General features: G+C 37.4%; 1 protein-coding gene across 1 annotated transcript in view; it reads right to left on the bottom strand.

Annotated features, from left to right (window-relative positions):
- The window catches only part of SVEP1 (sushi, von Willebrand factor type A, EGF and pentraxin domain containing 1), a 193,643-nt gene that overhangs the window by 98,921 nt on the left and 74,507 nt on the right, over positions 1–20,215 (bottom strand). The window contains exons 9-13 of the mRNA XM_063081889.1: positions 10,085–10,214; positions 4,405–4,512; positions 3,502–3,633; positions 2,939–3,133; positions 1,668–1,789 (exon numbers count right to left, since the gene is read on the bottom strand). Of these exons, the coding sequence (XP_062937959.1) occupies positions 1,668–1,789; positions 2,939–3,133; positions 3,502–3,633; positions 4,405–4,512; positions 10,085–10,214 (687 nt within the window). The remainder of the gene's footprint in view (positions 1–1,667; positions 1,790–2,938; positions 3,134–3,501; positions 3,634–4,404; positions 4,513–10,084; positions 10,215–20,215) is intronic.

Genomic DNA, 20,215 nt, shown 5'->3' with positions numbered 1-20,215 from the left:
TAGATCCCTTTCTCTGACTCTATCTCCCGCTCCTCTCCCAGTATCCCAAACTTTCCTCTGTGGCCCCCAAAGCTCATAGTCAGTAATCAGCAAATCTCCTATGGTTTTCTGTCTCCTCTCTTTACGCTTCCTTTACCTTTGCTATAAATGCAACCTGACTTTCCAGTTTTCTGGAATATTTTCCAGAAAATATTCTGGAAATATCAGAAATTCCACTCATTCCAGCCAGCTGCCAATAAAAAAGAAAAGAAAAGAAATTCTAGAATCCTGGAATTCTGGGTAGGCCTGGAGGTGGAGGACTGTCCTTCTCACATCCTGTATCCCACGTGACCTCTTTGACCATCTCCTGTCACTCATCCCATCATCCTGTCTTGTCTTGCTTCTCTGACCTCTTTATAGTGGCTCAAACTCCAAGCACACTCCCACCTCAGGGACTTTGTCCTTGCTGTCCCCTCTGCCTGAAACACTCTTCCCCTAGGTGTGTTCATGGCTCACTGCCTTATCCCTTCAGATTTTTTCTCAAACAGGAACATTATTAGTGAGTCTTTCCTATGTTCTGCTTTATTTTATCCCATAGCATTATGCCATCTGACATGCTGCATATTTTCCTTTTAATTTGTTTATTGTTTGATCATTAGGATGTAAGTTCCATGAGCACATGGAGTTTTGACTGTTTTATTCACATCCAAATCCCTAGTATCTAGGATAGGACATAGATACTTATTAAATGTTTATGAAATGAATGAATAAACATTTAACAGCTCATCTAGATCCATTATACCATCTTTAACCTGCTACAATTTAGCTTGTAATAGACACTGAGTATAACACATACAAACAAGTCACTTTCACACAATTTTCAATGTGGGTTCTGTTGAGAAAACTTCATCACTTTGGGGTGGGGTGTAATTAGTATGAGTGTATTGTTGCCTTTTTAAGTATAGATCTATAGTAACAGTGGCCTAATAAGTGCAATGTTTTCTTGATTTGCTAGCAATAATAACCATATTTTTTCTTTGTTTTGGAATTTGGTTTTATTAAATAGATTTAAATAAAACTATTTTCAACAAGTGCTTACTGAATAGATATCAGTTAATACATTTAACATATTTAGAACAGTGCTTGGCATATAGCAAGCAGCACTGTAAAATGTTAGCAAATAATAAAGTGCCACCCACTTTGTTAGGAATATAAATATTTATATGGCATGCTTCCTACCTCCAAGATGCTCTATACAGTTAAATATATTGCTCTGCTTTCTCATAATCACTGGAAGAATTCTCAACAAAAATGCATGAAAAAGAAAATTCTTTAAATGTTCAATTACCTCCCTATCATGAAAGAAATAGTCTACAATATTTGGCATTTTTGCCACACTAAATAATAGAGCAGGCATTCACAAACCATACAAACCCTAAGCTTCTCTGACTTTCTGACTCAATGTGTTTTAAAAAATTCAAAATGTTTTGATTCAGATTTACTTACAATTCATTCCAGAAGTCCAAGATCTATGAATAATTCTAATTAGGTACAGGTTTGAATCACAAAGAACAGGGAAATAATCAGGACAAGGCATTTCAGTTGCAAATGGCCCAAAGAAGTTATGAAAACTTTAACAGCATCCTTTAAAAAATGACAAAAAAAATAAAGAAATACTAGTGATGTACCATTTTCCCCAGGGTAGTCTCAAACGCTTCGGAAAACTTCTTCAACAGATCTGCGTCATCGCAACGAGTGGCTTTGTAGAGCATCTCGAAGGATTTGAACCCATGATTTGCAAAACGTTTTACTGGAAAATGTTGAACAAAACAACTTCAGTTGGTTAGTCTTTTCAAAACAAAGATTTAATTTTCCATGGAACAATTGAAACAATATTTTAAGTCTAACACGATTTGTGGGATTGTTACAAAAACAGGAGATGACAATTAGGAAAGTTTCTAGGCATTAATTGATCGTAATAAACCATGAGCCAAGTAGTACTCAGTACTCAGTTACCCAATGATGAGTTTGCTTTTGATATATTATTCTTTACCATCCAATCATATGAAAAAGTGAGTATTTAAAGAGCTATAAAAATTGTTTTATTATATTCCTGGAAATTTTTGAAAAATCCTGGCTGGGTCAAAGTGATTACATTTTATATTTATATAACTTCATATCATATACTTATACCTTCAGCAAATAGGCATTGAAAAATTTCTAAAGATTATATGCAATAATATTCCTTGAAAGTGTAATTTCCACAGAGACAAATTTCTCCTTGCATCAGAAGCCTGAATGGTTAGACTCAGGAAGATATCCAGAATATTTAGGGACAATGACTCCTAATAGTATGCTATCACCTGAATCTGTGATATTGCTTTTATTCATTTCTCTAATTTGGAAAAAAAATAGCTCAAGAAAGTAGGATTTCCTCTTCTTCCGAGACACTGGCACTTAAACTCCATCAATGGTACAGGATTAAAGATTCACTCCAGTTAAATAGTAATTTACATAGACAAAGATATTAAGTTATTTTGTAACAATATATATTTAAGATTATAGAATAGCTCTAAATCTAAATCAAATCTAAAGAGAATGTGACATCTATTTTATTCCTTTATATATTTTGGATCTGCAGACTTTAAATTCAGGTCAAGAACCACATGGCGGCAAGTGTCTTCAGATATTCTTGGTAAATAACAAGAAGGTCAAGATGGTCATGCCTTTAACTGAAACTTGTCCTATGGCCATCCAATCTATAACAAGACTCTGGTGGCTAATATTTTAAAACCAGGAAAGAGCAATTCTCTTATTCACAAACATTTCAAATTCGTGGTGCTATTTTCTCTTACTTCTTATTGTAAGGCAATTTTTCTCTTAAACACTTAAAAATGTACATATCCACAGATACACATTCACACACATTAAAGGGGTCTGGGATAAAATTAAAACTTACCAGCACAGTCTGGCCATTCAGTGGAATATGGTGGCTTCCAGATACCATCTTCATAAGCACAATAGTACTTCTCAGTAGACCCTTCTGTGAAATCATAGCCCTCCAAGCAACTTAATGTGCAGTTAACCCCAGTACTGTCTTGAACACATATAAAATCCCCATTTACAGGTGTGAATGGAACTTCACAAGGAGAACCTGTGTAAAAAGTGGTATTAGTCATATACAATGGCATGGGAAGTATAAATTCCAGGAGTTTAAGCTGAATTTTGAAAAAGACTCTCATCTACCACTATTCCTAGAAAAACTTTCAACATAAGTCCTTAGTGTGAGGGGCAGCGTCTTACTTTTTAGTTCCTAGATGGGTGTATGCTGAAGAGCTGTACCTATGTGTAATTAGAAGTTGTGTGTATTTCATAAAAAGCTAAAAGTATCTCTGATTTGGGGTTATTATTTTGGGCATTCCTTTAATAAAAATGAAAACTGGATAACATTATATGGCAAGTACTATCGGAATAACATGTATCAAACGTCAACTAGATTTCTGGGGTTTATGAAGAGAATACCTTTGATGACAATGTGGATGTCACATGTTCTGTTATTGCCTGAAGGGTCAGTGGCTGTGTACCGCACTATGGTCTCCCCCTGAGGGAAGAGGTCTCCTTGTGTATGACTTCTGGTGATGACCAACACAGCCCCTAGAAAGCAAAGAAGACATCTGAGTTTTGGGTTATTGGTCTGCAGTCACTTTATTAGCCTCTTATTTGATTGACATTTCATTTTCTATTTATGCAAATAAGGTGGGCATTTTATTTATGTTGATTTGCTCCTTAGTAGAAAGTAAAAGATTTAATTCTTACACGATAACATACATAGTGGACTCAAAAAACCCCATTAAATTAAAGTATTCTTGCTAAACAAATGATTTTCTATGAATAGTTCAGTCTATTGGAACCCTGGGTGTTTAATTAAGAAATATATTTAATTTGCATTTTTAGTGTTTCCTGAGTTTTAGTGAAACTTTTAAAGTAAACTTCAGTTGTATTTGCTCGGTTTTTTTCTACTTTCCTATGACCTTTTATAATTTATTTGGCAAGTGTTTGAGAACTGCCTATTAATATGTAGAAATGCACTAGTGATACCAATAGAATGCTTAGTTTATGCTTCCAGAACAAGGTAAGTTGGAAAACTCAACAAACTCATTAGAACACCATCAGGTACAACACCTAGCACAGATTAAATACATGTGCATTAAATACTGAATGAAGGGAAACCCCATGGATAGGTAAGATTAATCCTGTTAAATTATATTTAATTATCCTAGAATAAGACGTATTATCTTGCATAATTATTCATTCACTTAGGCAGCTTTTACTTGCTTTTTATTTCTTTTATCCTTTTAAAAAGGTTTTAAAAATAAAATGTAATTTAGTGTTACCATGTTGACAACAAAATCCTTGCATTCTCACCAGAGTTGTCTGAGAACTGAGGTTCATCCCAGCTTGCAGTATGCTCCTTCTCTGAGACCTGGATTGGAGGTGGAGATCTGCACCAGTCTATGACAGGTGGTTCTACATCTAAAGAACATGAAATCAGGCAAAGAAGTCACAGCTGATATTCAAAAACGATGAGGAGGTTTGTTAAGAGAGAATTGAAGTCTGCTTGTGCTGAGAGAGAACCATGACCTTGTAAGAAAAAAGGCTGGCCCTGTGGCTCCTCTGGTGATGAGGTATGTCTGATCCCTGATCCCACATCAAAGGAGAATTGCATTATGCTATACTGCCCTGTATGTGTTGAAGAATAAATACCAAGTTCCTAAAATCACCGTAAGCACAGCTGTGTGAAAGACAATTCTGGATGTGGTGGGCATCGAATTTGTGGGTTCTGCCCACAGTAGTTCACCTACCTGGAAGTGAAGAGAACATTCCTAGATAAGCTGAAGGAATTAAATGACCAACCTGGTCACTTCCATGATCCTCCTCCTATCTGAAGGGTCAAGACAGGGTAATAGATGGCTAAATGGAAGGACCATGGGGCAGAGATCCGAGTCATATTATAGAATAAGCAAAATGAGAGTGAGGGTGTGATATTGCTAGAAGGTCAGGAGGTTATGTCCAAAGGTGGGACAGTGGAGTTCACAATTTCTAAGGATGATAAAACTTTAGGTGAAGACAAAGAACAAGGTGTGGAACTGGGAGTTGGGAAATGGAGAGGAGATGAAAGCCACAGGAGAAATAAACGTCTTGTGAGCCTGTGTTGCTGAGCATTGGAATTCAGGTTGAAGGGTACATTTGAGGTGGAGAGTCCAAGCCAGGTTTCAAAGCCCTGATTAAATCTGGTGAAATTTTTAGGATGTCAGTAAAGGACTACAAAGAGGGTGTATAGGGAGTAATCTTAATACAATTATAGATTTTACACATTTGAAATGTTCTTCTCACATGCCTTTGAGGTTTGAGGGAGATAGGACAAATACTGATTTTCTAATTCTATAGGTGAGGAATCTTAGACGAGGCAACCTTAGGAAATTTGGCTGAGGTCATTAAGCATCAAACCAGGATATTTCTATCCATGATATATAAAAACATGTACTCAAATTAAATGAGCCATACCTGTGAGAATATATAGATTTTTATTTTAAGCTAAGTCTTATGAATAAATGTTCAGTTTTTATTTTTCCCTCATGCTTGTCATGTCATTAGTGCAGTATCTTAGGTTTACTACTTGACTAGACTGTAGACAGTAGACCCATGATGGAGTCTCTTATGCTCATGGTTAGGTCTCTACTACATAGCACAGCACCTTTCCCACAACAGGTACACACATACAAAATTGTTGAGTAAAGAAAAGAATGAAGAAGTGCTCAAAATATGTCAGTGCACTTTGAGAATGCTGAATCAAGTCAATTCATAGCTAAATTTAGAAAACTGGCAGTATTTGCCATTTTCCCAATAGAAATTATGAATGGCTGTTCCAAGATTTTTTAAGCTTATCTGATTTTAGCCAAACATTCTAAAGTGGAATCACAGGTACGGGAGAGCAGTGTGACTCAGTGTGACTTTGCAATTACTGTCAAAAGAATTGGAGATACCAGCAGATGCCTCGTCTCCAAAAGAGAGGGAAAACACACTTCAAAGCAAGTGAGGCAGCACTCTGGAATGCCAAGCAGAAGCGTTTCTGCTTGCTCACATTTACCTAGTAAGAACACCCTGAAGAATACAAAAAAAATGTAGGTTTTGGAATATTTTCTCTCTGTCTCTCTTCTCCCTTTCTCCCTCTCCCTCTTTGTCTCCTTCTCCTGCTCTTTCTCTCTTTCCCTTCCCTCTTTCTTGTTTATAATTTGGAAATTCATATCATACTTGCATACACATTTTACATTTCACCATGATGACTCTTCATTAAGAAAAATTAAAACTTGAAAAACTCTTGAACCACATCTCCTGGTTTAAAATCCCAGTATCAGATAAAAACAAATGCAAAATATTTTTCATGTGACTGATAATGTTTAAAACAACACTGAGGAAGCAGTTTAAAAAATGAAGCAATGTGAAATGAGTTAGACTGATTTGTACTTGAGTCATTTAAGTACTTTTACCAAAACATATAATTTATAAGGCAAGGAGCCAGTTTGATATACATTAGTATTTCAAGAAGTTATGCAAAATTTTTAAAATAAAATGAATGAAGTGCACTGAATTTTAAAATAAACATATTAAAAGTAGATCTGAGACAAATATAGCCAGATGTTATCATCTACCTTTACGTAGAGCTTAATGTGTGTCAGGCACTAGTTCAAGTGGTTTATATATTTCAGTACATTAAAAACCACACAATAATCCTATGAGGTAATACATTTATTAATAGTATTTTTGGATGAAGAAGCTGAGGCACAGAGAGGCAACTGGTCACATTTCCTTTAAGTGGTGAAGCTGGATATGAACCCAAGCAGTTTGGGTTCAGAGTCTATGATCCCGACCACTGCAGATCCCTTATCTCTCCATGTATTATGTCTTGGTGGTGGGCACAAAGACCAATTGGGAGATGATACAGTAAACCAGGCCAAAAAAACAAACAGACAAAAAGGACTGATCTACAGTAGGGTTGTGAGGATGGAGAGACTATGACAAATTTCAGAGCTATCAAGTAGGTGGAACTAGTAGAACTTGGTAACTTGGTAACTGGATATTGGTAATTAAGGAGGAGACGTCAAGGATGCCTTCCAGATTTTTGCTTGGTAGGTCAGTGGTTGATTGTGTCCTTTTCTGAGCTAAGAAATATATTAGGTTTAAGTGAGTATGAAATGCCCATGGGACATCCATGTGGGAAAGTCTAAGAGGCAGTTTTATATATTGGTTTGGATTTCAGAAAAGAGATTCAAAAATCTGGAGATAGAAATCTGGGAGTTATCAGTTAACAAAACTACCCGGGAAAACAGAGAGATAAAGAGAAGAGGGCCAAGGCTGAAGCCTTGAGAAACCTCAATATTTGAGGTTGGTCTGAGGAAGAGAAGCCTAGGAAAGAGATTAACAAGGATAAGTGAGAAAAATGGGATTGGGGGAGACAGGAAAGATGGGTGTTGGAGAAGCTAAAGAAGGAGACAGTTTTGATAAGAGGAGAGTGGTTAATAATATAAAATTTGGGGAAAGATTATGTAAAATAAGAACTGAAAAGTGTACAGTGGAAGTAACATGAGGGATCATTGGTGACCTTTATGACAGTAGTTTATATGAGTGAAGGGGACAGAAGCCAACCTGAGTGTCTTTGAGAATAAATGGCAGTTAAGAAGAAAGAGATGGCAACCATACAGAACTTTTCAAAATCCTTCTGTGGAAAGAAATCAAAGAGATGCAGTGATAGTTAAAAGATATATAGGTTTCAAAGAGGGAGTGGCTTGAGCAGGTTTCAATGCCAGTAGGAAGAATCAAAGGAAAGAAACTTGCTGAAGATAAAGAAGATGATACTGAAAATGATTTCAATTTTAAAAAATTTGTTTAGACTTGTTTTGTGACCTATATGTGATCTATCCTAGAGAATGTTCCATGTGCTGATGAGAAGAATGTATTTTCTATAATTGTTGGATGAAATGTTCTGTAGATGACTGTCAAGTCCAATTGTTTTAAAGTTAGTTTAAATCCTGTATTTCTCTTATGGTTTGTTGCCTAGATAACCTGTCTAATGTTGACAGAGGAGGGTTGAGGTCCCCAACTATTATTGTATTGGGGTCTATCTCTCTATATATGTCTAATAATATTTGCTTTATATATCTGGGTGCTCCAATCCCTATCAAAATACCAATGACATTCTTTACAGAAATAGAAAAACAATCCTAATATTCATGCGGAATAACAAAAAACTTTGAAAAGTCAAAGCAACCCTAAGCAAAAAATAAATAAATAGATAAATAAATAAAAACAATAAAATCAGAGGGTTTACACTATCTGACTTCAAATCATACTACAAGGTTATAGAAACCAAAACAGCATGGTACTGTCATAAAAATAAACACACGGACCAATGGAACAGAATAGAGAACCCAGAAATCAATCTATGTACTCACAGGCAACTGGTCTTCAACAAAGGCACCAAGAGCATACACTGGGGAAAGAACAGCCTCTTCAATAAGCAGCACTGAGAAAACTGGATATTCATGTGAAGAAGAATGAAACTAGACCCTTACCTCTCGCCATATACCAAAATCAACTCAAAATGGATTAAAGACTTAAATATAAGAGCTGAAGCTGTAAAGCTCTTAGAAGAAAATTTGAGAAACACTTCAGGATTTAGGACTGGGCAAAGACTTTATGAACAAGACCCCCAAACCACAGGCAAAAAAGGAAAAAATAAGCAAATGGGATTACATCAAACTAAAAAGCTTCTGCACAACAACAACAACAACAACAAAACAATAGAGGGAAAAGACAACCTACAGGATGGGAGAAACTATCTGCAAACTATGCCTCCAACAAGGGATTAATATCCAGAATATACAAGAACTCAAACAATTTAATAGTAAAAAAACAAATAATCTAATTTAAAAATGGGCAAAGGAGCTGAATACACATTTCTTAAAAGAAGACATTCAAATGGCCAACAGATACATAAAAAATGCTCAACATCTCTTAGCATCAGTGAAATGCAAATCAAAATCACATTGAGATATCATCTCACCCCAGTTAGACTGGCCATAATCAAAAAGACAGAGAATAACAACAAATGCTGGTGAGGATTCGGAGAAAGGGAAAACCTTATCCACTGTCGGCGGTACTGTAAATTAGTACAGTCATATGGAAAATAACATGAAGGTTTCTTATAGAACAGAAAGAACTACCATATAATCCAGCAATCCCACTACTGGGTATATACCCAAAGAAATGGAGGTCATCATGTTGAGGGATACCTGCACTCCCATGTTTATAGCAGTTCTATATACAAGAGCCAAGATATGGAACCAACCCATACACCCATTGATGGATGACTGGATGAGGAAAATGTGGTATGTATACACAGTGGAATACGACTCAGCCATAAGAAAGAATGAAATTCTGCCATTTGCAGCAGCAGGGATAAACTTGGAGAAAACGATGTTAAGTGAAATAAGGCAGGCATAGAAAGAAAAATACTGCATGTTCTCACTCATAAGTGGGAACTAAAAAAGAAGATGGAAAAGAAGGAAAGAAAGAGAGAAGAGAAAGAAAAACAACCATCGTAATGACAGGTTGAACTTTCAGGAGGAGAGAACAAAACTGTGGCTACTATATGTGGGGAAAGGGAAGAAATGGGTTAACAGACACAAAACAGCTAGTCAGGAAAAATAAGTTCTATTGGGGTACTTGAATGAGGCATCTATAATTACCATTATCTTCCTGCATGTTATCAAATGACTAGAAGAAAGGAGATCAAATGCCCTCAAAACAAAGATACGATTATGTTTTGTAATGATGAATATACTAATTATCCTGACTGATTATCACACGTTGTATACAGGTATTGATATTCAACTCTGTACTCCACAAATATGTATAATCAATTACGTTTCAATAGAAATAAAAAGAAAAAGAAAGCAAGGGGGGGAAAAAGATAAAGGAGAAAGAAAGTCCTTGGGGTACTGGGTTCTTTTCACAAGCCTACCCAAATGATTTGAAGAAGACTTACCAATAACCTTGATATGGAAAGTGCAGCTGGCTTGGTTGCTGGATAGGTCAGTTGCTGTGTATGTGATAGCAACATCTCCAATTGGAAAAAGGTAAGGTGGTGTAAAAGCTGGACGAACATGGATTGACACCTTTTGGAGATAAATAAATATTTTGAAAGTTAAAGTTAATGTTAATAATACATTTATTCTTTTTTGATTTATGTGTTGTTAGTAAAGCAATGTTTAAAATGATCCTATTTTTTATACAGTAAAAAGAAAAAAATCAGGCACAGTCTCCTGGTGTATTTCTTTCCAGACTATCCTATTTACATATTAAAAGGGTTGGCCTACATATGAAATGATCCTTGATTAAACATATTATCATAAAATATTTTTTATGCTCTTAAATAGTCTTTGGAACTTAGAATGACTCTTAAATGTCTCCATAAAGTTCTATAGAATAAATGTATGACAATTTCTTTAAGAAAAATTTGTTGAAGGACATTAGTTTGGTACCAAATTTTACTATTATAAACAGCTCTGGGATGAACAGTTTTGCATTTTTATTATTTCCGTATCATAGATTTCCATGAACAGAATTATTAACTCCAACCATTACCATTTTATCAATAGATAGTACAAAATTTATTTTCCAAACGATGGTAAAAATGTGCATTTCCATCATCAATTGTTTGATAATATCAGTATCAATGTTTCCAAAGTTTCTTGATCTATATTAAACATCATCACTTTCTGGTAAGTCAAAAATATAGCACCAGGTCATTGTTTAAATTCACAGTTTCTTAATGCCTTATGCTAAGATTAAACTCTCATATATTTGCATGATCTTATAATACTATATTTTTTCTTCTTTGAATTACATGTTTAGCTCCCTCCTCCTTTGAAAATTGTGATGTAATAAAAGTAAATTTATACTAATATGTTATACAATAAACATTGTAACCTTTGACAAGTTCGAAGCATTTTACTGTAGCTTGGTATTCATCTTTTAATTGAAAATTTTTAAATACAAATTTAAAAATACTTTAGTAGTCAAATATGTGTTTCCACTGTATTTTAAAAATATATTTCAAATAAGTTTAGAAAGCCATTCATGAAGTGATTTGATAAGCATCCAAGCATATGGTAGCTTTTTTAATGATTTAAAAAATAATTTGGAAATGTATTTTGCACATTGTATTACTTGCATATTGTATTATATAAGTTTACATTTTAAAAATACCTCACCATTTATAAGCTAATTGATCCCCCTCCTGATATTTTAAGATCCATATATACATTACTCCTCCATTATGGTATAGTATCACACCATTCTATTTATGTTTATTTTATAAGGTATTTTGATTTCTGATAGATCCAGTTGTTCCCCATTCTTTTTTCTTAATTCTTCTGATACTTTAATCTGTGTATTCTTCTACTTCACAATTCAGAATCATTTTTCCAGGTTCCAAAAATATTATGCTAGTGTAATTAGTTGCATTTATTCTATGAATATTTAGCTCTTACAATACAAATATGGCATGTATTTCCCATTTGATTTCATTTTTTCATCTGTCAATGTTTCATATTTCCCTTTAATGTGACATTGATCTTTTTATCCTTAAATACATATATATATATATATATATACCCATAAATATTGTACATTTTATCTTCCATTGTAAGTAAATCCTTTTTTCTTTTTTAAATTTTAACAAATAATTTTACATATTTGTGGGGTACACTGTGCTATTTCAATACATGCATATACTGTGTATTGATTCACTTAGGGTAGATAGTATAGCTTTGTACCCATTAATCCACCATTTCCCCTCTCCCCACCCCTCTTCTCTCTTGAGCTTTAGTAACCATTATTCTACTCTAGTAGAATCCTTTTTTAATAACTTGTAATATAGCATTATATTTCTTATAGAATGGTGTGTGTGTGTGTGTGTGTGTGTGTGTGCGTGTGTGTGTGTGTGTGTGTGGTGTGAATTTATCTATGTCTGGGTACTCAATTCAAATAGTTATTTAACCTGAGAAAGTTAAACCAGGAATGCAAGACTTCCAGGAAGATGGTGGACTAGAGGTACCCAGGGCGTGTTCCTCCCACAGAAGATCAAAACGGTCTCCCCGCCACCACTGCCACAGTTGCTGGAGCTTTGTCTGGTCTCAGAACCATCACCCACTTTAGAGCAGCTCTCTGCAGAGCAGCAGTCCTGCAGATGGCGCATTGCAGCAGCCACATGAGGGAGGTGGCTGCATCACCACAGCCATTGCTGCCACTGTGAGTTAACTCCACTGCTGCCAAGGACACTGCAGATGCAAGGGAGGCAGTTACAGCTGCCGGTGCCACTGCCACCCCCATGAGGTAACACTGTGGCCACCAATAACACTGCAGACATGAGGGAAATGGCTACAGCCGTCGGCTCCACTGTTGCCACCACAAAGTAGCCCTGCTGTTGCCAAGGACACCACCAAGGACACCACAGACATGAGGAAGGCAGTTGCAGCCACCAGTGCCACTGCTCCCCCCCACAAGGTAACCCTGCTGCTGCCAAGGACACCACCAAGGATACCACAGACACGAGGAAGGCAGTTGCAGCCCCTGGCATCACTGACACCTCCACGAGGCAACCTGCCACCGCTGTGGACACTGCAGACATGAGGGAGGCAGCTGCAACTGCCCCCATAAGGTAAACCCGCTGCTGCTGCAGACACCGCACATACAAAGGAGACAGTTGTAGCTGTCAAGGACACTTCTGCTGCTATAAGGTAACCCCATTTCCACTGCAGACATCATAGCTGCACGGGCCACCACTGTGGACACTGCAGCCAAACAGGCGGCTGCTGAAACCACCACTGCTGCAGTTGCCACTACCACCAGCACTACCAGGCAGACACCATTGTTGTGCAAGCAGCTCACCACTGCTGGAGCCACTACTGCCATGAGGGCAGCTTACTAAAGCCATCATTACCATAACCGCAGCTGCAAGGGTGGCCTGCTACCACAGCAGCAGCTGCTGCAGTGACTGCCACTATGCAGGCGGGCCACCAAACACTTGAATGAATTGACACAAGAGGGTCACCAGTGAAGTCTTGGGAAAGAGAATAATAGAAGAAACAAGTGCTCTGCCTGATGGCCAGACATCAATGCAGAGATACTAGAAATATGACAAAACAAGAAAATATGAGTCCACCAAAGGAATATAATAACTCAAGTACTAGACCCCATAGAACAGGAAACCCTTGAAATGACTGCAAAGGAATTCCGAGTAAAAATCTTAAGGAAACTCAACGAGATACAAGAAGATGCAGTTAGAGGACACAATGAACTGAGCAAAGTTATCCAGGATACGTAAGAGGAAATTTACAAAGAGATGAATACTTCAAAAAAGAATGTAGGAAAACTCGTGAAACTGGAGGAGTCATTCAACAAAATAAAAAAAATTTAAAAAAAACTGAGAGCTTAAGCAGCAGGCTAGAGCAAACAAAAGAAAGAATTTCTAATGGCGAAGACAGTTTTTTTGAAATAACTCATGCAGACAACAACAAAAAAAGAATTTTAAAAAATGAAGAAAATCTAAGAGAGATAGTAGACAACCTTACATGCACAAACATCTGAATCATGGGTATTCCTGAAGGCGAGGAGAAAGGAAAAGGCATTGAGAACATATTCAATGAAAAAATAGCAGAAAACTTCCCAGGAATAGGGAGAGAGATGGACCTTCAGATTCAGGAAGTTCAAAGATCACCAAACAGATTAAACCCAAAAAGGTCCCCTCCAAGGCTCCTTATAGTCAAACCAGCAAAACTCAAAGAAAGGAGAGAATCCTAAAAACAGCAAGAAAGAAGCATCAAGTCCACCTATAAAGGACTCCCCATCAGGCTAACAGCAGACTTCTCAACAGAAACTTTACAGGCCAGAAGAGAGTGGGATGATATATTCAAAATACTAAAAAAAAAAAATGACCACCCCAAAGGTATGCTTGTTCTAATCCCCGAAACCTATGAATGTGTTTCCTTACATAACAAAGGAACTTCACAGGATTTAAAGTAAGGATTTGAGATGGAAAGATTAGCCTGGATTATTCAGGTAAACACAATTTAATCACCTGAGTCCTTAAAACAGGAGTACCTTTCCCAACTCTGGGTAGAGAGAGATGCTGTGACAGAAGAAGGGTTAGAGAGATGTGAAGTGAGAAGGACTCAACCCACCGTTGCTGGCTTTGAAGTAGGAGGAAGGGAGCCACGCAGGCAGCCTCTAGAAGCTAGGAAAGGCAAGGAACCGGATTCTCTCCTTGGAGCCTCCAGAAAGGAACTCAGCCCTGCTAACACTTCTAATGTTTATCGCAGCTCTCAATAGCCAAGATTTGGAACCAACCTAAATGTCCATCATCAGATGACTGAATAAGAGAAGTGTGGTATATTTACACAATGGAATACTACTCTGCCATAAAAAAGAGTGAATTTTTTTGCCATTTGCAGCAATATGGATGAACTTAGGGAAAATTATGTTAAGTGAAATAAGCTAAGCACAGAAAGAGAAATACTGAATGTTCTTACTCACAAGTGGAAGCTTAAAAATAAACAAATAAATAAAAAAGGAAAGAAAGAGAGATACAACAATCACAATAATAGGTTAAACTTTCACAGGGAAAGAACAAACAGAGCTGAGGTTACCAGAGGTGGGAAACGGGGAGGAGGGGGATACGGGAGGAATTGGTAAAGGGCCACCAAAAACAATTACGTCGTATAATGTCGAATATACTAATAATCCTGATTTTTAAGCATCACATATTGCACACAGGTATTGATATTCAACACTGTACCCCACAGACATGTACAATCAACTACGTTATGATAAGTAAATAAATAGATAAAAAACAAACCAGGAATACAAAGAGTAAGAAAGTTTAAAAGGCTCACTCGGAACACAGAGGAAAAATTGAGTACAAATCATGGAATATATAGTAGACACTGAGGACAGAAAGCAGAGACATAACATATGAGTAGTTGATGGTCTTGAAAAAGAAAATAGAATGAATGGAATAGGAAAAATACCCTGTGATACAGAAGAAAACTTTGAGTTGAAGAAAGCTATAATTCGGCAGATAAAATGAACATTTGATGTACCAGGCAAAATTAACGAGGAGCAATCGTCACATAAACAAATCTCAGAAATTTCATGTACAATAAAAGACTCCCACAGCATTCTGGAAAAAAAAAATCAGATTACCCAAAAGGGGAAAATAACCACCCTATACCTTCTTCTTTTAGTTATTAAATGCCAGTCTGGAAATAAAAGATATTTTTGTATATCAAAGGCTCTGTACATATATCACCTATATATACTTTTTCTAATAAAAAGGATTTTCAACATACCAAACAAGAGATAAATAACAATAAATTCCTCACAAGTGTGGCAAGTCATGGTATGAAAAACTTCCAGCAAACACCAAAACTATGTAAACAAAGACTAAGTCTTTAAAATTGCGGTAAATGTGTCTACTAAACAAGAAGATATCAAAGGTTATAGTTTTTGGAGAGGAATACATATAATGTAAAAAACTAATAATTAACCAATACTTAATTGGGATAAAAATTTCAGATTAGACCATTAAAACCTAAAGTGGCTAAAAAAAGTTAAACTGATAATTTGCTCATTTTACTCGTAAGAGGCTCAATAAATAATCTTACTTTGTTTTTTACCATAGATCATTAGGCAATTATAGGCTTGTGTATATTTTAAAACTTGTATTAAAAAGATCGTATATTCCTTCCACTTATAATTGCAGCGATAGTCCCAAAGCTGAAGAGTACGGAGGTTAAGTAATTCCATATTCTGAAGAGAGCCCCTAGGGATGGATCAATCGCCAGGAGGCTTACACGCAAGTGGCTTAACTGGTTCTGCACTCGCAGCACTCACTACCAGGCCACATTAGCAGGAAGATTTTGTGGAAAAAGGAGAATTCACTTGGGTAGAGCATTGGGACATTTGGGGAGGGTATGGGGAGGATGACTGCCTCAAATCAGGTGGGCTGGGCTCCAGACACCATTCATAGAACATTGGGAGGGGGTGGGGGTGTCTGCATGCAGGACAGACTGGCATCCCATTCCCAGGCTGGATGTTGCTGGACAGAAGAAACCATAAATTTACCCTAATGTGGGGAGTTCTGGGTGAGACTGACATCCAGCCCTTGGAGTTTAGGGCTTATATGAATGTAGACAGGTACCTGCTTCTCTCCTGGTGAATGTTGAAGGCAGGAGGCTTGTTCAGGCAATATGGGCAGACTGGGAGGAGGGACGCTGTGACCAGGGTCTGGTCTTCATTCCATTCTTTGGCATGATAAAGACATGTAGGCCAAGGGGGAAGATAGAAGTACTTGAGTTGTTTTGCCTGTACCCTGTTCTGGAGGTTTTAAGAGGTTATGGGATGTATCACAGGGCCTGGAGCAGAGGGGGTGGGCAGAAGAGGTTCTGCCAGGACCTGCATCTCCGTGTCAGGAAACTGCACAGGGTGGAATGGGTGTCCCTGCAAGGCCTCCTGTAGAATTTGTATATGGACTGAACGGGAGCCAAATGTTTGGGTGCTCGCTTCTCAGAATGTATCAGCAATACAGAGAGGACAACACAGCATTAAATAAATGGAAGACTGAAACTTTCCTCAAAAATACTCCTTTCCCAGCTGCGTTAGTTTCTTATTTTTGTCGTAACAAATTCCTACAAATTTAGCAGCTTAAAACAATGCAAATTTATTATCTTACAGTTCTATAGATCAGAGATACTGATGGGTCTTACAGGGTTAAAATCAAAGTGTTAGCAGGGCTGAGTTCCTTTCTGGAGGCTCCAAGGAGAGAATCCGGTTCCTTGCCTTTCCTAGCTTCTAGAGGCTGCCTGCGTGGCTCCCTTCCTCTATCTTCAAAGCCAGCAATGGTGGGTTGAGTCCTTCTCACTTCACATCTCTCTAACCCTTCTTCTGTCACAGCATCTCTCTCTACTCAGGGTTGGGAAAGGTATTCCTGTTTTAAAGACTCAGGTGATTAAACTGGATTTACCTGAATAATCCAGGCTAATCTTCCCATTGCAAAATCCTTAGTTTAATCACATCTGTGAAGTCCCTTTGTCATGTAAGGAAACACATTCATAGGTTCTGGGGATTAGAACAAACATATCTTTGGGGTGGTCATTATTCTGTTATCACAACAGCCCTGACCCTAGAGAAGCCAGAAACGGAAGGAATAAAAGTTCTTCCCTGTCCAAGTCACTCAGGCCAGCTCTACACTGCAGGAGGAAAAAGCTTTGAAGTGGATACAGGATTCAAATTTTTATTTAGATAGCTAGACTCTTCTTTTTAATCCTTGAAAGTGGGTTTTAATTACAGAAAGAAACTGTTTGTATACTCCAAAGTAACCAAAACACATGGCTGGAAAAAAAATAGCTATTCTCTACTGGTGCTTGTCCTAGTTCAGCTTGTTCAAAATGAGTTACACAACTAGAGTTTTAATCACATTGTATATATAACTTAGTATCCTGCTTTTTCACAAAGAAATTTCCCTTTTTGAAAATTGTGTTAGGGAATAATCAGAGATAAAGGCAAAGACTTAGTGCAAGGATGTTCACAGCAGCATCATGTTACTTCCTTCCTTTCTTTTCTTACCCTGCTTCAATTTCATGGTTTATTATTACAGTAAAATTTTTTTGCCAATAGTTGAAACTGTCTTGCCTCTCTATTTTTTTCTTCAATGCTCTATACAGTATTCCCCGTTTATCTGCATTTTCACTTCCACAATTTCAGTTACCCAGTCAACTGTGGCCTGAGAACAGCACAGCAGAGTAAGATATTTTAAGAGAGAGAGCACATTCACATAATTTCTATTACAGTATATTGTTATACCTGTTCCATTTTATTATTAATTATTATTTTTAATCTGCTACTGTGCCTAATTTATAAATTAAGCTTTATTGCATGTAGGCATGTATAGGAAAAAACATAGTATCTATAGGGTTCAGTGTTATCCGTGGTTTCAGACATCCACTGGAGGTCTTAGAACATATCCCCTGTGGATAAGGTGGGACTATTGTATTGTAGAGAAAACCAGTTATCCACTTTTTTCATGCCTATGCCAGAGAATCATACCACTTCTGGAGAAATTCACAATAGTGCAGAAGCAGATTTATCTCTCTGTAAGTTTGTAATCACCAAACTCCAATGGGCCCTCAACATTATCCAATAGTCCTACTGTATTTCTCTGGTCTGCTCTCTCTCCTCCTTGGAATGACATTTTCAGAACTTCTTCCTTCTCCTCAAACTTCAAAGCTCCCTCACTTTGATTAATCCCTTCAGTTATGCTTTGGGTGTGACCACTTTCTGAAAAGGAGCCATACATCATGTATTCTCTCCTCTTTCCCGTGTATATTCAATTTCTCCATCGCCGCTGCTTCTTTCCACTGCTACTTCTACTCTTTTAGGCACATTCAAGCTCTTCCCTGTGTGGTAGGCTGAATAATGGTCTCTCAAAGATGTCCATGTTCTAATCCCTGGAAGCTGTAAATATATTAGCCTACGTGGTAAAAGGGATTTGGCAAACATGAGTGAATTAAGAATCTTAAAATAGGGATATTACCCTGAATAATCCAAGCGAGCTCAATGTAATCACAGAGGTCATTGTCAGGAAGGAGACAGGAAAGTCAAAGTGAAAAGAAAAAGGTATGGTGATAGAAGCAAAGATCAGAGGAATGCAGCCACAGCCCAAGGCATGTGGTAGCTTCCAGAAGCTGGAAAAGGCAAGGAATGGATCCTCCCCCAGTAAGAAATGAGCACATGACTTCAGGCTGTCAGCCCAGCTGCCTGGGAATGATAACAAGGCATAGGGTCCACACGGTCTTCCCTCCCTTCGGCCATTTGCCCTAAAGGTAAAGGTGTTTTGTGAGTCTAGCATCTCCTACATTTACTCCACAAAATCAGATAGATTTTAAATTGATTAACCACATCTTCCTTCAAATCGCATCTTTAATTTTACATTCCCTTAATAATTCTCATCAGGAGTGGTGGCTGGTTGACTTAGATACCTGTTTTCCCAAAATTCTTCCTAATTACTATGGTTTTGATGTATAAATGGTTTTAATCATTCAATCCATGTACTGGAACATTTTATTTTATTTTTTTCCCCACAATCTTAGAGAAAAAGAAAACACCCCTCAACCTCTTGTCCCCACCTGCTTTGCCAGCTAAATTGTATGAACATCCTTCTGTCCTCTTCTTCCACAATGATACATGAAAGACGTTGTTCTCATGTCTAACTTGAATCCTGCTGCCTGTCCTCTGGACTGCCCCCACTATTCCTTCTTAAGGATCTCACATTATTAGTTCTCTCTCTAATAGATCCATTCTGTCATTAACTAGGCATGTTTAAATCTCTCTTATATTAAAAAACAAAACCAGAACTTACCCTCAACCCCTCATCCTATAGGAATTGTCATCTCTCTCTTCTTCACAGCCTAGTTTCTCTGAAGAGAATTTTACATTCTTTAACTAACTGTGATCTGTTTTCCACATGCTCCACTCTATCAAAACAGATCTCGTTGAGGTCAGTATTACGTTTGGGGGTCTAAATCTAATTTATATCTTTCGGTCCTTTGTAGCTCAGTTTTAGTGTAGTATGTGACATACTCAACCTACCCCTTTGGCATAAAATGTTCCCTTTCCTTTAGCTTCATGATAACAACCTCTTCCAGTCTTTTGCTCCCTTTATGTCTGATCGCAACTTCATCTGCCCATTTCTTTAGTGCTGATCTTTCTCACGGTTTAATCTCTGTCACTCTCCTTAATCTGCACACCCACCTTGGGCAATCTCATCCAGTCCAGTGCCATCAGATGTAGTCTATATGATGACAATCTACAGATCTGTGCCTGTAACACCATCTTACTATTGAGCCTCCTCTATGTGGCTCTGTTTGAATGGTTCCCATTTTAGTACATGTCTTTCCAAGGTGACCACATGGTTCAGTTTGAATGGAATGGGGGACTTTTCTCTCATTCAATGTCCGTGTTTATGAACATGAGACAGAGAACATATGTCCCACAGATTCTCAGGCAGTTGTTTGTTCTTCTTTGATCATGTGCAGTACATGGAAACCTATAAACCAGA

Source organism: Cynocephalus volans, chromosome 17, assembly GCF_027409185.1.
Source record: "Cynocephalus volans isolate mCynVol1 chromosome 17, mCynVol1.pri, whole genome shotgun sequence".
NCBI lineage: Eukaryota > Metazoa > Chordata > Mammalia > Dermoptera > Cynocephalidae > Cynocephalus > Cynocephalus volans.
Note: the sequence above shows the minus strand (reverse complement) of the source record. Positions and strands in the feature narration are given on the sequence as shown.